General features: G+C 43.2%; 1 protein-coding gene across 1 annotated transcript in view; it reads right to left on the bottom strand.

Annotated features, from left to right (window-relative positions):
• The window catches only part of tmtc1 (transmembrane O-mannosyltransferase targeting cadherins 1), a 189544-nt gene that overhangs the window by 53618 nt on the left and 117808 nt on the right, over positions 1-18118 (bottom strand). Inside the window, exons 9-11 of the mRNA XM_063058235.1 lie at positions 17037-17204; positions 14658-14771; positions 8643-8786 (exon numbers count right to left, since the gene is read on the bottom strand). Coding sequence (XP_062914305.1) covers positions 8643-8786; positions 14658-14771; positions 17037-17204 — 426 coding nt within the window. The remainder of the gene's footprint in view (positions 1-8642; positions 8787-14657; positions 14772-17036; positions 17205-18118) is intronic.

The raw sequence follows: 18118 nt of genomic DNA on the forward strand, positions 1-18118 counted from the left end.
TGGGGAAAAGTTCAGAACCTGCCCTTTTGAATGGTCTTGACCACATTTCTCTAGCTCACAGCCCAACCAAGATATCACTGCCCTACAGCACGTATCTTCACACAGAGAGTCAGGTTTTGCCTGAGCTATGATGAATCAGAGACAGAATCAGATTTAGTATCACTGGCATAGTGGCAGCAGTACAATGTAATACGTGATTAAACAGAAAAGAAAATAAGTAAATTAATTACAGTAAACATATATATGTACATTAAATAGTTGAATTAAAAATAGTGCAAAAACAGAAATAATAAAAGTGAGGTAGTGTTCATGGGTTCAATCCCCATTTAGGAATCGGATGGCGGAGGGGAAGAAGCTGTTCCTGATTCACTGAGTGTGTGCCTTCAGGCTTCTGTACTTGCTTCGTGACAGTAACAATGAGAAGAGGACATACCCTGGGTGCTGGAAGTCCTTAATAATGGACATCGCCTTTCTGAGGCGCCACTCCTTGAAGATGTCTTGGATACTACGGAGGCTAGTATGCAAGATGAAGCTGACTAATTTTCCAACTTTCTGTAGCTTCTTTCGATCCTGTGTAGCAGACCTCTCCCCCCATACCAGACTATGACATCATGACTTTCCCCTTTATTGATTGCAGCACTTGAGGTTGCACTTCAAGAAGAGGTGGCTTTCCGTGATTTTCAATCCTTTTTTTAAAAAATGGCAAACGCAGGCCAAACGAAAAATTAAGTGTAGACATGATAGTGTGGAATATCTGAAATACGGATTTATACCGGCACCAAATGTGTCTGTTTTGTGAGAGTTTTTTTTTCAACTGAGGCAATGAAACCGCCCAGGCTCCTTGAACACTTGAAGAGAATACAATTTGATAAAAGCAAACAAGAACTTGACTTATTTTTAGTCACTTTGTGAAAATTTTCAGAAATGGAGAACACTTCAAAATATGTTTGCCAGCACTTCACCACAAAACAGTGACAGTTAGCATGCATGCTTCATATGACATTTCATTGCTCATTGCTAAATTTGGAAGTCCCATTCACTTGGGGAAGAACTGATTCTGCCAGCAGAAGTGGGGTTTTGAGTCCAGCTTTGCCGAAGTCAACAGATCAAATAATTAATGTGATTCTGCTCAGCAATAACTCTGTTCAAAGACGAATAGTGGAAATGTCTGTTAACATTCCAAGGACAACAGAATTTGCTCTGTAGTAGGATAAGTCAACTTTGCCAGGCAACAAATCTTTGTTTCTTAGTTATATAGTTTCTTAGTCCATAAAAGATGAAAGCTTAGTACAAGAGTTGTTATTTGCTAGGGGACTAGAAACAGATATGAAGGGGGAGTCAATACTTTGGGTTGTTGAACAATTTTTCAAAGAGGTGGACATTCTGCTCACCAAAATTCTTGCTTGTGCAACAGATGGAACACATCAATGACAGGACGCCACTGTGGGGTTATTACTTTCCCGAAAAAAGCTGTACTTAACATATTTACCACTCACTGTGTAATTCACAGACAACATCTTGTCATAAAAAAACATGAGTGATTGGCTGCACAGATCATTAAATACTGTTACCACAGTGGTAAATAAAATCAAGTCTCATGCTCTCAATTCTCAGCTATTCTGAGAGCTTCGTACTGAGAATGATGAACAGCTTAAATGCTTGCTGTTATAGACAGAAATCAGATGGCTCTCAAATGGAAAAGTGCCTGAGACACTCGAAACTGTGATAAAATTCTTTGAAGATGCAAATGCTTCACTTAGCAATCAACTCAAGAATATTAGGCATGACATTGTTTATTTGTCAGAATTGTTCACAAAGTTTAATAAAATCAATCCTCAGTTGCAAGGAAATGAGGTGAATCTTAACAAAATCGGAGGGAGGAGAAGATGGCAGCGCGACGCAACGCAACGCGCGCAGCCGTTCCAAATGAATATTGATTATGTGTAACTAGGGGGCCGTGCACAAACCGCATTTGATGGAGACAGCCGTGAGAAGCACAGAGGAACATCTGGAGTAACTTCTGAAATGACTGCTTCGCTGCCGCTGCTACTGTGCGATTGAGAACCTCCGGAGACGAAGACCCCAAATCCTTGGCTTTGCGTATCGCCTGTTACGGGGGCCGGGGTCGAAGCACTCGGCAGAGATAGTGCTCGGTGCTCGGTGTCGGAGAGCTGGTCGGAGGCTCGGAGTTTTCGGACGGACTCGGAGTTGGACTGTGGTTGGAAGCTTCCAGGATGCTTCATCGGCAAGTTGGCGGCGCTGGAGGTTTACCGTCTACGTGAGATGATGGGACTTTTGAGAGACTTTGAGACTTTTACTGTGCCATGGTCTGTTCTTATCAAATTACGGTATTGCTTTGCACTGTTGTAACTATATGTTATAATTATGTGGTTTTTGTTAGTCTTTAAGTCAGTTTGTCATGTGTTTTCGCGATATCATTCTGGAAAAACATTGTATCATTTCTTAATGCATGCATTACTAAATGACAATATAAGGGGACTGCGTGTCCTCATAATCATAAAATCAAATCAGTTGTCTCCACATTTCTGTCCAAGTTAACCCTATTTAAGTGCAACAATGGTCATCACGGCCTTTTCCAATTTCCAAGCCTCTCTGATTTGGAAGAGAAAGAAAGAATATCAGACGTTGATCTTTAAAAACTGTGCCCACCTGGGTGAGCTGAATAAAGATACGTTAAGAGAGATTTCAGGATCTTCTCTCGATCCAAATTCCCCATTGGGTAATAAATCCATTCCTGAACACTTGTAATAAGGAATTAATAGAAAGGATAGAAAAGAACTGATCTTGCTACAAAATGACTTTTAGCTGAAGCCAGGGTTCAAAAAATCACATCAGATTTTTGTTTGTAGAAAGAAATCTCTGAACGCTATCCTACATTATGGAAAAAAGGTCAAGATTTTCTTTATTGCCCTTCCACTAACATCATAGTTAGTGGAGTGCAGTTTCAGTGCAGTCACCCAACTTTGTTCAAAGCAACAAACATACTGCAAATTACTGAACGTGGGGATCTGAGACACCTGAGTGACATTCAGCCTTGTGTTGAGAAGCTGATATCACTGCACCAAACCCATCCATTTCGCTGAAAGATGAAAAAGCAATGAAGTAGTGAATAGTTGGACTACTAATCTAAGTGGATGTTGATGAAAATTGTTTTACTGTACTTAAAGAAATAATTTTACTTCAAGTATTAAATAGATTTGATTTTTTGCAATTATTTGTCACTGCTTTGATCTGCAGTTCCTATGTTCTTTCCCTGTGCATTGTAAATCAAAATTCTTTATAGTTTTTATGGCATGGCCGGAAAGGAAGAGGGGAGCACTGGGTGTGAGATCTGGGAGCCAAGAGGTAGTAATCCAAAAAAAACTTGCGAACCACAACCTTTTACATTGTACACTAAAGTGCTCATTCACAGGACATTATTTACTGGTCATCTTCCCTTTATTCTTTCAATCCCGATGAAGTGTATCAACCCAAAACATCAGCTGTTCAAAAGGGTATTTACTGTTAACCATTTTTACCTACCAGTAAGCATTGGTCACGTGGGAAGAAACTGGAAGTCCACACAAACTCCGCAGAAAGCTCACATAGTTCAAGGGAGTGTGCAGGCCTAGACAGTCATCACTCAAGGTTGGGCTGAAACCAGGTCCCCAGGGGGAGGCAAACTGAACAACTGAAGGTGTCATCTGGCTTAATCCTGCTCCGTTTCATTTTATTTCTTACGCTAGTGTTCTGAAATTATGTCTTGATTACGCAGTAAAACTTAAGAGCTGTCCTTAACATCAGGACGCACCTTTTCAGTAGTCTTGTTCCAAGTGTATTATCTGTCCTTACAAAGCCCAGAAGACCCACAGTAACAAGTTGGCAACACACATCACCAGACAACTGCACAAAATGGACAGCTCCAGAACATGCATTGTGCATGAACACACGGATCATAGGTGCTCACCCACATGAAGGGACTGCCCATATTTCACAGAGAGGCAGAAACTTGCCAGCTGAACTTCACTTTGTCTGGTCAAGTCAGCTTTCACTGTTGGCGTGCTCTCATGTGTGGAAAGAGTCAAGGAATGTAGCGTAGGGGAAAGGTTAATTGATGTTTCGACATTCAGAACAGAGATGACTGCTGGTTCTGTCTGACCAAATTTTTTGAAGAGGTGACTAGAGCAGTGAACGGTTGAATGTTTGTGAGTGTTATATGGGATTTCAGAAAGTATCTCATCAAGTGCATCTCAAGATGCTATTACATTCCTGGGACTGAACACAATTCATAATGCAGGAGCCACAGCAGAAAATATTGAGGAAGTACATAAACGGGAGAGATGTGAACAGCAGAGTCAACAAAGTAATGTTCAAAACTGCGATTGCTCATGGTAATTATGAGCTGTGAGTCATCAGATTTGTGAATGGTCAATGAATCCATGAACACACCACACTATTAAGTACAGGAGTTCCCTAATAAAGTGGCATTGAGTTTACTTCTGTATGTCTGTAGTCTTCTGCTGCTGTAGCCCATCCACCTTAAGGTTCAACGTGCTGTGCTTTCACAGATGCTCTTCTGCACACCACTGTTGTAACGTGGGGTTTTTGTTGAATAATATTCTTATTATTTTTTTTACAAAACAAAAAAGACAAAGAAAAGCACATAACTCCAGAGACTGTTGTGTGTGAATATCCCAGGAGATTAGAAGTTTCTGAGATACTCAAACCACCCCGTCTGGCACCAACTCTCATTCCATGGTCAAGGTCACTGAGATCACATTTTCCTCCTTTCTGATATTTGGTCTGAACAACAAGTGAATCACTTGACCATGTCTGTATGCTTTTATGCATTGAGTTGCTGTCACATGATTAGCTGATTAGATTACATCTGTACATCTGCATTAATGAGCAGGTGTACGTTATACCTAATAAAGTGGCCGTATTGTATTCTATGGTACTTTTATGCATTGCACTGTACTACTGCAAAGCAACCCAGTTCATGACATATATCAGTGATAATAAATCTGATTCTGATTATTGTCATCTCCAGCTTCTTACTCACCATCTCAGCTTGATGATGGTAATGTAAACCTAATAAGTAGCATACATGAATGTTAATCAATTCAGGAAGTCAAATCAAATCAAGTTTAAGTATTAGATTAGATTAGATTATGAGGACACACAGTCCTCTTTTATTGTCATTTAGTAATGCATGCATTAAGAAATGATACAATGTTTTTCCAGAATGATATCACAGAGACACATGACAAACCAAGACTGAAAAACTGACAAAAACCACAAAATGATAACATATAGTTACAACAGTGCAAAGCAATACCGTAATTTGATAAGAACAGACCATGGGCACGGTAAAGTCACAGAGTCTCTCGAAAGTCCCATCATCTCACGCAGACGGTAAACCTCCAGCGCCGCAAACTTGCCAGGAGCATCTGACTACAGTCCGACTCCGAGTCCGTCTGAAAACTCCGAGCCTCCGACCAGCTCCCCGACACCGATGCACCGAGCACCATCTCTGCCGAACGCTTCGACCCCGGCCATGGCAACAGGCAATAGGCAAGGCTGAGGATTTGGGGCCTTCCCCTCCGGAGATTCTCGATCGCACAGTAGCAGTGGCAGCAAAGCAGGCATTTCAGAAGTTTCTCCAGACGTTCCTCCGTGCTTCTTCACATCTGTCGCTATCAAATCAGGATTGTGCATGGCATCCTACTTCACAGATACAATATCAATTCGGAACGGCCGCGTGCGCTGTGTCGTGCCGCCATCTTCTCCTCCCTCCCAAGTATCATTCAAATCATACATGGATACAGTCGAACAAGACGGTGTTCCTCTGGGGCCAAGGTGCATAACATACATTCAAAATTGTGAGAGAGAAAAAAAAACACACATTGTTACACAAGAAAACACATGCATAGTCCTAGACCTGAAGCGATGTGGAAATTGATGGTACAATTCCTAGCAATCCAGCCTGTCATTCCACCGGTCGAACACTGTAGGGCAGTACTACCAGAAGAGGCCAGCCCCTAACTGGGCACCGATGCCATGCTACACTGCCTCTGCCATCTCCTCACCTGGACTGCAGCAACAGGCAAGCCCACGGCCTGAGGCCTGGACGTCACTACAACTGAGGCCATGCTGCTGCCTTGTTGCCTGCCTCATCACCAAACAAGGGAAACAGGCCTGCAGCATCTTGCATTATCAATGTCCAACAGGGTCTTGTGATCACAAGAGAAATGTCCTAGACACCCTCTCATGGTTACACTGCACACCATTTTCACGCAGCAACTTCGATGTCTTCAAGTAGCAGGCAGCAAGATGGTCTACACCCAAGTCACCTCCTCCAAACCCTCTCCAGCCCATCCGCTGGCTTCTACCACTCGGACCCGACTGCCAGCTTCTCTTTCTTCAACCCGACCACTGGCTTCCAACCTTTTATAACCCGTCCATCAGCTCCTTTGTCACCCTGGCCAGCTGTTCCGAACATCGAGCAGATCACTGATGTGGCAGACCGGCTGCACCCGTAGTTCTTGGAGTCCAGTATAGTCTTACGATCATAAAAGGAACACACTTTAAAAAGAAAACTGCACCTTTGGCTGGCCCTCGAGAGGCCGCTGTGTTTGAATGCGCTACCATTTTACCGGATAGATAGATAGATATACTTTATTAATCCCGAGGGAAATTTGGTTTCGTACGGGTGAAACCGTGGCAAATGCCACTGCCCGGAATACGAGGCCACTCAGTTCAAATGTGTAGCAAAGTACTTTCCAAAGGTGGATATCATGGAGGTTCAGGTTGAGGATGGGTTCCAGGTATGTATAAAAATCACCCTGAAGAGAAAATATTCAAAATAGCCAAGGGAAGCTGCCCCTTATATGTGGAGGACTGGAGTAAATACATGTGGATCTTAAGCAGCAGCAGTATTAAACTCCAGCTGGATCGCATGTCAAACTGTGACAATTCTGAACATCATACATCTGGAGGGAATAATACCCTTGTAGCATAGAATTTTATTGCCACATAGATTTATTTAATGATGCTTGCACTTATGGCTAGACTACAAGATCACAGAAATTAAAGGATGCATTCTTCGGAAGGTTACAGGATGATCTGAAATATTATAGTTTCTTAGGAAAAGGCAGCTCTGTGGAGTTTGATCACAGAATGTGGGATCAGCATGAACAGATAAGTAACTCTTCATTTCATGTTCTTATGCCAGCACACGACTTCCTCCATGACAGAGCACCAGTGAAGAAAATGCACTTCACGTTGTCCCTACAAAAGAAGACCTCTTCGCCAGGGGGATCCAGGAATTCTACCACAGCACTGCTAAATTCCATTCTCACAACAATCCGGACCTCCAAGGTCCTAGAATTCCCAGGATCCTGCCGCAGCTGTGAGCCTCAATACAGACAATTCATGGAGAGATTGGCAGTGGGAGCTCCAGGATAGAGTATTTTCAATTTTGAGGTATACAATGATAGAACTCTGGTGAATTTTGTTTGGAAACCTTGTCTGCCATTAATGGTAATTAATACAATAATCTTTCCATGTCCCACCATGCTGTCTGGTTAAGGCTAATCTTCTCTAGGCCCGAACACTTGTGTGTTAGCTCCCCATTCCTGATATTTAAAAAAATTAAATATCTCTGGTGATCTAGACCCTCTGGCATATTATATACTTCAGATTCATCACCTTCTCTGAGAAGAAGTCACAATGTAGCTCAATTTTAAATGATCAACACTTACCTTATATTGTAACCATGTCCCTGCATTCAATAATCTCCAGTGGTAGAAACATCTCAACATCTATTCTACTTGCTCCCTCTTACATGTTTGACTAAGATCACTCTTATTCTTTTAAACTACAGATCTAACATTTTTTAGACACTCATAATAGTATAATATTCTCATCCCAGGCATTTGCCAAGTGCATCTCTTCTGGGTGGCCTCAGATGTTAGTATATCCCCTCCTCAAAACTACAATTCTAACAACATGCTATTTCTAAGCTCCAACCCCTATGCAGCAAAGGAGAATTACAGTACTTAATCTAAGCAACGGTTGTAAATAGTAACAACAGTCAGCTAATCTGTGACAAAGAGAGCCAAGGGAGAAATTCAAGAATAAACTATCCTCTTTTCCCTCTTTCCAGACAAAGTGAGTCCTATTTATTTTGGAGCGTGGAATAACTACAGACCAAGGCATTGATTTCTGAGGAAAATACTGATTTGCATAGTGCATCTGACTCGTATTGAAAGGCAAAGTTGGATAATTTATTATTTTGATGGTACAAGGAGGAACAACAAATTGGTAATCTCAAAAATGCCTATTATTTTCAATCAATACGTCAAGTAAAAATAATTGGTTCACAATTGCGCTGTTCTCATTAGCCTCCTAAACCATTGCAGCCCATTCAACATGATGCACTGAGGAGCTGTAAATAAAACAACTCGAATTTGGTCATTTCTTAATGAGAAATTGGTCAGCACAAGTACTTGCCAGTTACTATGAAACATGCTCTAGTTGCTGAAGTGACAAATGATGCCGAAATTTTTATTGCAAGCCCAAAATCGTTGCCAGGCAAACCCCTAAATTATTGAGTACATATATCAAACATTTGGACTTACTTCAGCAGATTGCCCAGATTGAAGAGAGCACGGTTATGCTGCGGGTTCAGTTTCAAGGCCTGTCTGTAATGATCCTCTGCCTCCGACACATGCTTTGTCAATGTGCCAAGATTGTTCAGTGCACTGGCATGTCGAGGGTAGAGCCTGCAGAATGAACCGCAAGAGGGATAACAAAGTTAAGCCTGCATCACAGCTCTGGCGATCTGAGATTAATCCTGGCCTCTAGTGCCGCCTGTGCGGGGCCTGTCAAGTTCTCCCTGTGACTACATTGGTTTCCTCTGGGTCCTCTTACTCCCACGTCTCAACGACGTTAGTTGTCCACTGTAAATTGCCCCCAGTATGTGAGTGAGTAATAATATCTGCAAGTAGAAGAGGATTTGGGAAGAATAAAATGGGTTTGATGTAAGTGTGTGCTTTGTGGCTGGTACGGACCCAATAGCACAAAGGACATGCTTCTGAGCTGCTTAGGAGGAGGGAAAAGGATCAGCCATGGTTAAATGCTGGAGCAAGCTCAATGGGCCAAATGGCTTAATTCTGCTCCTGTGTCTTATGGTCTTAACTTTGATCACGACGATTTGGGAATTGAATGATGATCAATGTGGTGCCCAGAAGCGGTACGTGTAGACAATGAGAAAAAAGAGGCTTTGGTAAAACCTAGTAAATATCTGTCTAAAATTTTGAATCGATATGGTGATTATAAAGGTAACGAAGTAGATACTGTTCAGTGCCACGAAAGGCAAATGTGAGGCTAGTCTGGTGTATAGTTTATGGATGGTCTCATCACACCCACAAAAGGCACAAGTCACAAGGCACAAAATAGATCGACCTTTCGTTGGAACTGGAGATTAGGGAATTTGCAGATGGGTGACAATGTTGGGATTTATTTGGGCCAGGTTTATTGGTGGGAGGGAGGCAAAGGATGATCTTTGCAACTGAAAGGCAAATAAAACTTTTAAAGGGAACGTCCATGCCAGAGGATTTACGTAGTGGACTGCATGGTTGGTGAACCAGTTCAGGTTTGTCCTTCAAACAGAATAGACTTGGCTTATGAAAATCTGGTTCAGAATGTCCACATGCTCCTCTCCCTGCCTCATCTCCTCATGCAAATGAATTTTTGCACTTGATATCAAAACTTGTGCAGAGTGCTATTTGACTATGCTTGGCTGGGAACCTCTGGGTATTTGTGCATCACAGGCACAGAGAATTCAAAGAAATGAAGTGTTCTCTGTGATGCATATGCTAGGAAGCCATCCACACTTAACAATCAGTTATAATATTAAATTCCTTTATACAGTGTGGAAAAAATGTGCTAAGAATTAGTAGGTTACTTATTATCAGAAGAATGTGACTTATGGGAAAAATCAAAAACGTAACTAATAAACCCATAAAAAGCTATTTGGGGTAATCTCCTAGACATGGCTGGAAACTTGAACTTGAATCTTGAACAGATGGAGTATCTATGCAGCACAGCTTGCATGTATTTAAAGGGATGTTCCATAAATATGCACTCAGTGGTCATGTTATTAAGTACACCCGTACATCTGCTCGTTAGTGCAAATATTTAAGCTGCCAATCATGTGGCAGCAACTCAATGCATAACAGTACGCAGACATGGTCAAGAAGTTCAGTTGTTCAGACCAAACATCAGAATGGGGAAGAAATGTGATCTAAGTAACTTTGACTTTGGAATGATTGTTGGCGCGAGACGGGGTGGTTTGAGTATCACAGAAGATGCAGACCTCCTGGGTTTTTCCCACACACAACAGTCTCCAGAGTTTAAAGAGAATGGCTGTGAAAAACAAACAAAAATATCCAGTGAACAATAGTTCTGCGGGCGAAAACACCTTGCTAATGAGAGAGGTCAGAGGAGAATGGCGAGACGGTTCAAGAAGACAGGAAGACGACAGTAATTCAACCATGTGTTACAATAGTGACGCGCAGAAGAGCATCTGTGAATGCCCAAGATGTCGAACACTAAAGTGGATGGGCTACAGCAGCAGATGACCATGAGCATCTACTCAGTGGCCACTTTATTAGGTATAGGAGGTATCTAATACAGTAGCCACTGAGAGTAGACAGGAGCAGGGAAGGTGGGGGAGGGGGTTGATAAAGTAGATTGTTAGGAGACTCTTTGGAGTATAAGTGCTGGAAAATATAAATTGGTTTAAAGTGCCTTTTACTGGTCCTCTTTGGTGTTTTTGCATAAAAGTGTTCTCAGTAGTGTGCTAACCAGTCATTGAGTCAAAGAGTAATACAACACTGAAACTGGCCCTTCAGCCCAATTCATCCACACCAACCTCGTTTCCTGCCAAAGCTAATTCCACTCGCACATATGTGGCCCCTATCGTTCTAAACCTTTTCTATCCACATAACTGTGGCAGCAGAAAGATTTGCTACTGAGGAAGAGAAGCGGGCCAAACAGCCATATGTTAAAAACAACAGAGCCACCAAAATCCACAACATCCGGAAAGAACTCAAGGCGCTCAAGCAACAACATAAATTGGCAAACCATGAGGAAAGAGCACCACTGGAAGAGCTGCGTGTGATGCTGAGGAAAAGGCTCATCACTCTGAGAAGAGCGGAGCAACATCGGAGGCGCAGGAGGGAAAGAGCACAGAAAAGATCTGCATTTATCAGCAACCCAGTTCAGTTCACCAAACAGCTGCTGGGTCAGAACAGAAGCAGAAAGCTGTCCCGCACAAAGGAAAAGATGGACCACCATCTTCAAAGCACCTTCAGTAACCCAGACAGAGAAGTTGATCTGGGAGACTGTGATGCTCTCATCGTCCCTGCATAACCAATAGAGGCTTTCGACCTTCGAGAGCCTCTCTTCAAGGAGATTCAGCAAGTAGTCACGAAAGCCAGAGCTGGCTCAGTGCCTGGTCCGAGTGGCACCACCTACAACATCTACAAACGCTGCCCCCGGCCTCTCCGGCAGCTGCGGAGAATCCTCAAGGTCGTCTGGAAGAGAGGCAAAGTGCTCAAGCGATGGAAGTATGCAAACGGAGTGTGGATTCCAAAAGAAGAGAACTCTAGGAACATCAGCCAGTTTAGGATAATACCCTTGCTTAGTGTTGAAGGGAAGATCTTCTTCAGCGTGGTGGCAAAGTGCCTAACAGAGTACTTCCTGAGGAACAATTACATCGACACCTCCGTCCAGAAGGGTGGCGTTCCAAGGGTACCAGGCTGCTTGGAGCACACTGGAGTCTCACACACCTCCTGAGAGAGGCCAGAGAGAATAAGGGTGACCTAGTGGTTTTGTGGTTGGATTTGGCCAATGCCTATGGATCAATCCCCCACAAGGTTGTTGAAGACGCTCTGAAAAGGCACTATGTTCCTGAAGGAATCAGAGGCCTCCTTATGGACTACTACAACGAGTTCCACCTGAGAGTCTCAACAGGGCCAATAACATAAGACTGGTGCAGGCTGGAGATTGGCACCATCACAGGCTGCACCATCTCAGTCATCCTTTTTGCCCTGGCAACGAACATGCTGGTAAAATCTGCAAAACCAGAGTGTCGAGGCCCAAAATCAAGATCTGGGATCCACCAACCACCAATACGAGCCTTCATGGATGATCTGACTATCACTACGGAGTCAGCGCCTGGTGCTAGGTGGATTCTTAAGGGGCTGGAAAGGTTGATGAGGTGGGCAAGGATGTCCTTTAAGCCTACAAAATCAAGATCTGTAGTGCTGAAGAAGGGGAGAGTACTGAAGAAATTTTGTTTCTCTATTGAGGACATTCCAATTCCTACCAACACACAGAACCCTGTTAAAAGTCTTGGGAAGATGTTTGATGCAACACTCAGAGATAAGGCGGCAATAAGAAACACCTATGGGGAGCTTGAACAACGGTTGCAAGAGGTTGACAGGACTGGCCTTCCAGGGCGGTTTAAGGCATGGATTTACCGCACGGTATACGACCAAGAATCCCCTGGCCACTGCTTCTCTATGAGATTCCAATTTCCACTGTTGCTGAATTAGAGAGGGTAGTCAGCCGGTTCCTGCAAAGATGTCTGGGTTTACCAAGGAACATCAGCAGCATTGCTCTGTACGGGAATAACTGCAAACTGAGGCTCCCCCTGAAATCCATCGAGGAGGAGTTCAAGGTTTTGCGAGCAAGAGAGGTGCTGCTATTCCGGGAATCTTCAGATCCAAAGGTTGCCGGAGCGAGAGTGGTGGTGAGAACTGGAAGAAAGCGGAGAGCAGAAGCCGCAGTGGAAGAAGCTGAGGCGCGACTGCGCCACAAAGTGCTGGTGGGGGCAGTCGCCAAGGGAAGAGCTGGACTTGGAAGCCTTGAAGTCCCCCATTTTGACAAAATACAAGGGAAAGAGCGACGAGAACTGGTCCAGAATGAAGTAAGGGCAGCTGTGGAGGAGGAGAGGACCAGCAGAGCAGTGGCAATGAAACAGCAAGGAGCCTGGACCAAATGGGAGCAGGTGATCGAGCGAAAGATCAATGGAAGGTGGATCCACACCGCATCAAGTTCCTTATCCAGGCTGTTTATGACGTCCTTCCTAGCCCAACCAACCTGCACTGCTGGGGTCTTGCAGAACGACCAGCTTGCCCCCTCTCTGAGAAGACTGGTACGCTAGAGCATATTCTGAGCTGCTGCCCCAGAGCTCTTGCCGATGGCCGTTATCGGTGGTGGAATGATCAGGTCCTCCGGACAACTGCTGAGACAATCTGCAGCACCCTTAACATCTGCCAGAAAACAAGTCCAGTCAAGAATACCAACTGCTTTGTCAAAGACGGGGTAAGACCAACAGAACACCAGAAAGCAACCGGGTTGCTCTTCACTGCGCAGGACTGGAAGCTAAAAGCAGACCTGGGAGAACAGCTGCAGTTTCCTCCCCACATCGCAGAGACTACATTGCGGCCCGACATTGTGTTGTGGTCCGACTCATCGAAGCACGTTCTTACACTTGAGCTTACCGTGCCGTGGGAAGAACGCACGGAGGAGGCCTACAAACGGAAAAGACCCAAGTATGAAGATCTGAAGAACAACTGCCAAAGAAGAGGCTGGAGAGCAAAGTGTTGGCCCGTGGAGGTCGGGTGTCATGGCTTTGCAGGCCAGTCACTCTGCAAAGTATACACTGCACTTGGAATCACGGGAGAGAGAAGAAGGAGAGCCATTTCTACCACCACAGATGCAGCAGAGAAAGCATCAAGATGGCTCTGGATAAAGAGGGCAGATCCATGAGTTGCTGCTAGGGCACAGGCTGGGGTCTGATCAACCCCGGTTGGGTCGCCTGGGCGAGGGTGTATAATGTTGAAAGACCCGAAACACCTGACAACCCCAGGTAACATCACTGATGATGTGCCCTAGCTTAGCATCATGCAGATGTTTCTGTAAGAAGATCTAAATGTCTTTTAAATGCCGTTACCACTTCTTGTGAATGGAAAATGTATTGCATTGCACTGAGCTGGAGAAATCATGCTTTCACCTCTGATCAGCATTCCTCTATTATCAGGACCCTAAAGGGAAAGGTGCCTCTGATGCTGTTTGCAGAACTTTGCTCTGTACAAAATTGCAGTTGCCTACTTTTCATAAATATTTTATTATTTGTCTAATGCTTTCGTGCATCCCGAAGGTCTGATACCATGCAATAGAAATCCAAGACCTTTCTTTTTTTTATTCCTTGGATTTGATCTTTTATCTCTTCCTCCTTCTTACCCGAGATCAGGTCTGTGCAGAACAATGGGTCTGTCTGGTACGCCACACGCACTAGACTTGAAAACAAACTCCTTTTGTTAACTATTCACAAACCAACAAACACAGCAAATGCCCTGTACTTGCTAAGGAGCAGCAGGCCATCCCATCCCTGAAGAGAAATTGGAGTTGCTATGGTAACCTTAGGCTGTCCTTCATCGGAAAGCACAAAGGATTTGGACAGTGGCCAGATATTCCCTTTAAACTTTTCACAGTTGAGTAAAGCTCCTTTAACCAATTCTAGGAAGCAAATGAGGTCAGAAGGTGAACACTGTGAGAGAAACATGGAGCTTGTTGCTTACCTCAGAGCTGTTTTGTAGTGATATACTGCTTCGTCATGGCGACCATAGTCTTTTAGGAAATTGGCATAGTTATAGTGGACCTTGGCATTTAGGGGCAAAGTCTGCACTCCAGATCTGTGAAGAGTAATAGGGGAAGAGAGCCAGAACTAAAGCCTCAAGTTGAATTTTATTCCAAACTGCTTTAAATAGCATTAATACCAAACAATCCAATGAACTCAGCTTTTTACCAAGAGAGTTTATCATTACATAGCAATTGTCACCAATTAATTTACAAAAGAATTGAAATGCTTGAGGTCTTAAGATAACATTAAGATTTCACTAATCTTCCTTCCTTTACAATATTTACTTTTTTAACTGCAATGAACATTAACTGGAAAAATTGTAGTAGTTCCCAGGAGGAGTTGCTGCATTTATCCTGATTGGTCACAGAGCTTCAAATTCACCAAATTCTACGTGACAAATCTGACTACCACTGGTCTCCAAATAGATGTAAACTTTACAGACCCTCTCTTTAACTTTTCAAATTAATAAACATTTTAAAAAATAGAATTTAATTGGTAGGTATTTATTCATTGTAAGTTGCCACCCATGGTAAGAATCTGGGATTGTAAACATGGGGAATATAGAGATAATACATTAATGTTCTTGCAGATCAGTAGTGTAATCGCTCTACAGTGCCAGTGATTGCTGATCCAGGTTCGATTCGTGTCGTTGTTCATAAGGAGTTTGCACATTCTCCCCATGACTTACGGACCGCCCCAGCATAAACTTCGGTCTGTGTTGGTTGTTGATACAAAACAAAGTGTTTCACTGTATGTTTTGATGTACATGTGACAAATAAAGCTAATCTTTAATGCTAGTAGGGAATGGGCTGGCAAAGAATCGATGGGCCAAAATGACCTCCTTTTCTGCTGGGAAGAAAAAAAGAAATTTTGCCTTTCTTGTGTAGCTTTGACTGGCATCAAAACTTGGGATACTATGTTGAGCCCCATTTAGACCAAATCTGGAATATTGTGTCCATACTTTAGGAAGGTTGTGGAAGTCCTAGAAAGGACTTACTAGAAGAGGTCCTGAGATAAGAGATTTCAGTTCCAAGGTTAGACTGAAGAAGCTGGGGTTGTTTTCCTTGAAGTAAAAAGTTGAGGAAACAAGGGAGTTACAAACAATAAGGGCCATTTGGGTAGGGAATATGAAGGAAAACTATTTCCATAGACTGACAGCTCAAGGGCAAGAACATAAACTTAAATTCTGAGGCAATAGACATAAGAGGAATGTGTGGAGAAACTGAGTGGCAATGATGTGAAATACACTGGCCATAAGATAGAAGAAACAGAATTGCAAGAGACTTCTAGTGGGAACAGGAAGGGGAACAATTTGCAGAATGAGAAGGAACAGTTCTGATGTATTTACTCCACTAGGTGTTAACATAGACACCATGGGCCAACTGATCACCTTGTGCTTGCAACAATTCTATAGAATGGACAACTTTTACAGACCAATATATTTCGTTTTGCTGCTAAGACCTACACAAACAATGAGACCAGATTGTCTGCACTTATTTTGAAATTATTTGTGCCTTTGGTGCAAGAATCTGTGTACCAAGTACAAGATCCCAGAAAATTTTTTCTAACTCACTTCCTGTGAGGAAAACCTTGCAACACTGGTATTTCACTGAGAAGATGGGGGCAGGCAGGAACAATTCTTGCAAGCTATGTCTTCCTCTGCTCTGCAAAGTCATGTGTTGTCACCTTATTCCTCTAAACTGGAAAATCCAGGATGATCTAACTCCAGAAGACCCACTGGAGCCAAAGGTTACCAAATGCCATATGTCCTTCCTGACACAGTTCTTTTGGAAACAAGTCAGTCCCTTGGCTTCTGCAGCCAGTGTGGGACATTAATGTTCAATTATTGCACCTGTACTTGCTTAGACCTTTACAGTCTGCTGTGAGATTCACTGGGCTTCTTCATAGGCAGAGTATCCTGTGGTGTCCATCTCATCTCTACCTATGGATGTCGATTGACTTCTATGTCCCCTAGAGCTACCTTCTCACCCTAACTCATTGTTGGAATGCTGATTTAGTTGGAAATAATGGCTAATTCCATTTGCTTGCTATCAAATAACTCATGGTAGGTAGTCAGGCCTGACAGATGATAGTTAAGAGTAATTGCATCCCAAGATGTGATTGGCAGAATCAATCTTTTTGAGGAATATACTAGAAATTCTTTTAAAACTCATCTGTTTGAGTGTGCACCCCATGAGAAAGCCCATGTACTTTAACAAGAAAAAGGGCCAAAAATCTCTCCATTATGGAGTGCCTCAGGTCACATGCAAGGCATGGCTGTCTTTTCAAGGGTGTGGGTTGATCATCACAATCTCACCTGAACAGCGATTCTCTGGAGAGCCACACTTCATTCTGTCTCAGGGTCTTCCAGAAGAACAGTCCAAGCAGGAGTAAGGAGGACACGGTGACAATGCTGGTTCCCCATTTACTGAGGACTCCGCACAATCGGTTCAGTCCATGGGCTACAAGGATGCAATATCCCATGCTGAAGTAAACAAAAATGGAAGCAACAGGTGAAAACATTGAACGATTAGGCTCCAAGTATATCACAACAAATTTATTTACGCATTTTTATTTAATGATACAGCTTGGTAATAGGCCCTTCCAACCCAATGAGCCCATGGCAGTTGATCATCAACCTATGAATCAATACGTTCCTTAAAACGTGGGAAGAAACTGAAGCACCTGGAGGAAACCATGCAGTCACGGGTACACATACAAACACCTTACAGACACCATGGAATTAAACCCAGATCACTGGCACTCTAAGCGTTATGTTAACTGCTTCACTGCCGTGTCAGTCACTTCTGACGACATTCATATTTTACCTGCCTTAACCCACAATGCCAAATTACACCTACAGAATCAGTAATATCCTGCAAGGAATATCACCAAACATTGTCAAAATTTAAATAGCTGGCAGATGAAGGAGTGAGGTGATGTGCTCGGACAAAGAGGTGTGCTGTAAGGAGAATGTGATGAAGTGAAACAAACATAGGACTCTGTCTATACAACTGGCTGCATAACCATCCATGGTAGGAAGAGAATAGGAGAGTGTATGAGGTAAGAATCAAGGAATGGAAGAGATTATGGAGATAAGGTGGGAGGAGTGTATGGGCAGAAAGATATTGAACTCTAAATGAACATAATTACTGTTGTGGTCAGTGAAAATCTGTGGAACTATTTCTGTGTGCATTGGTCTAGGTTTCCAGCATGTGCAGAACCTCTTGTGCTTCTGAAACTACTTCAGGTTATCTTGCAAACAGGTCTGGAGTACAGGCGTTGATGCATCAGACTGAGATGTCACAGAGAACCAAGTGAGTTCATTCAAAAGACTGTTGGGCATATGTACAAAGTCATAGAAGAACTACAGTAATGAAAGGATCACACGGACAAAGT

The sequence above is a fragment of the Mobula hypostoma genome, chromosome 9 (assembly GCF_963921235.1).
Source record: "Mobula hypostoma chromosome 9, sMobHyp1.1, whole genome shotgun sequence".
Classification (NCBI taxonomy): domain Eukaryota; kingdom Metazoa; phylum Chordata; class Chondrichthyes; order Myliobatiformes; family Myliobatidae; genus Mobula; species Mobula hypostoma.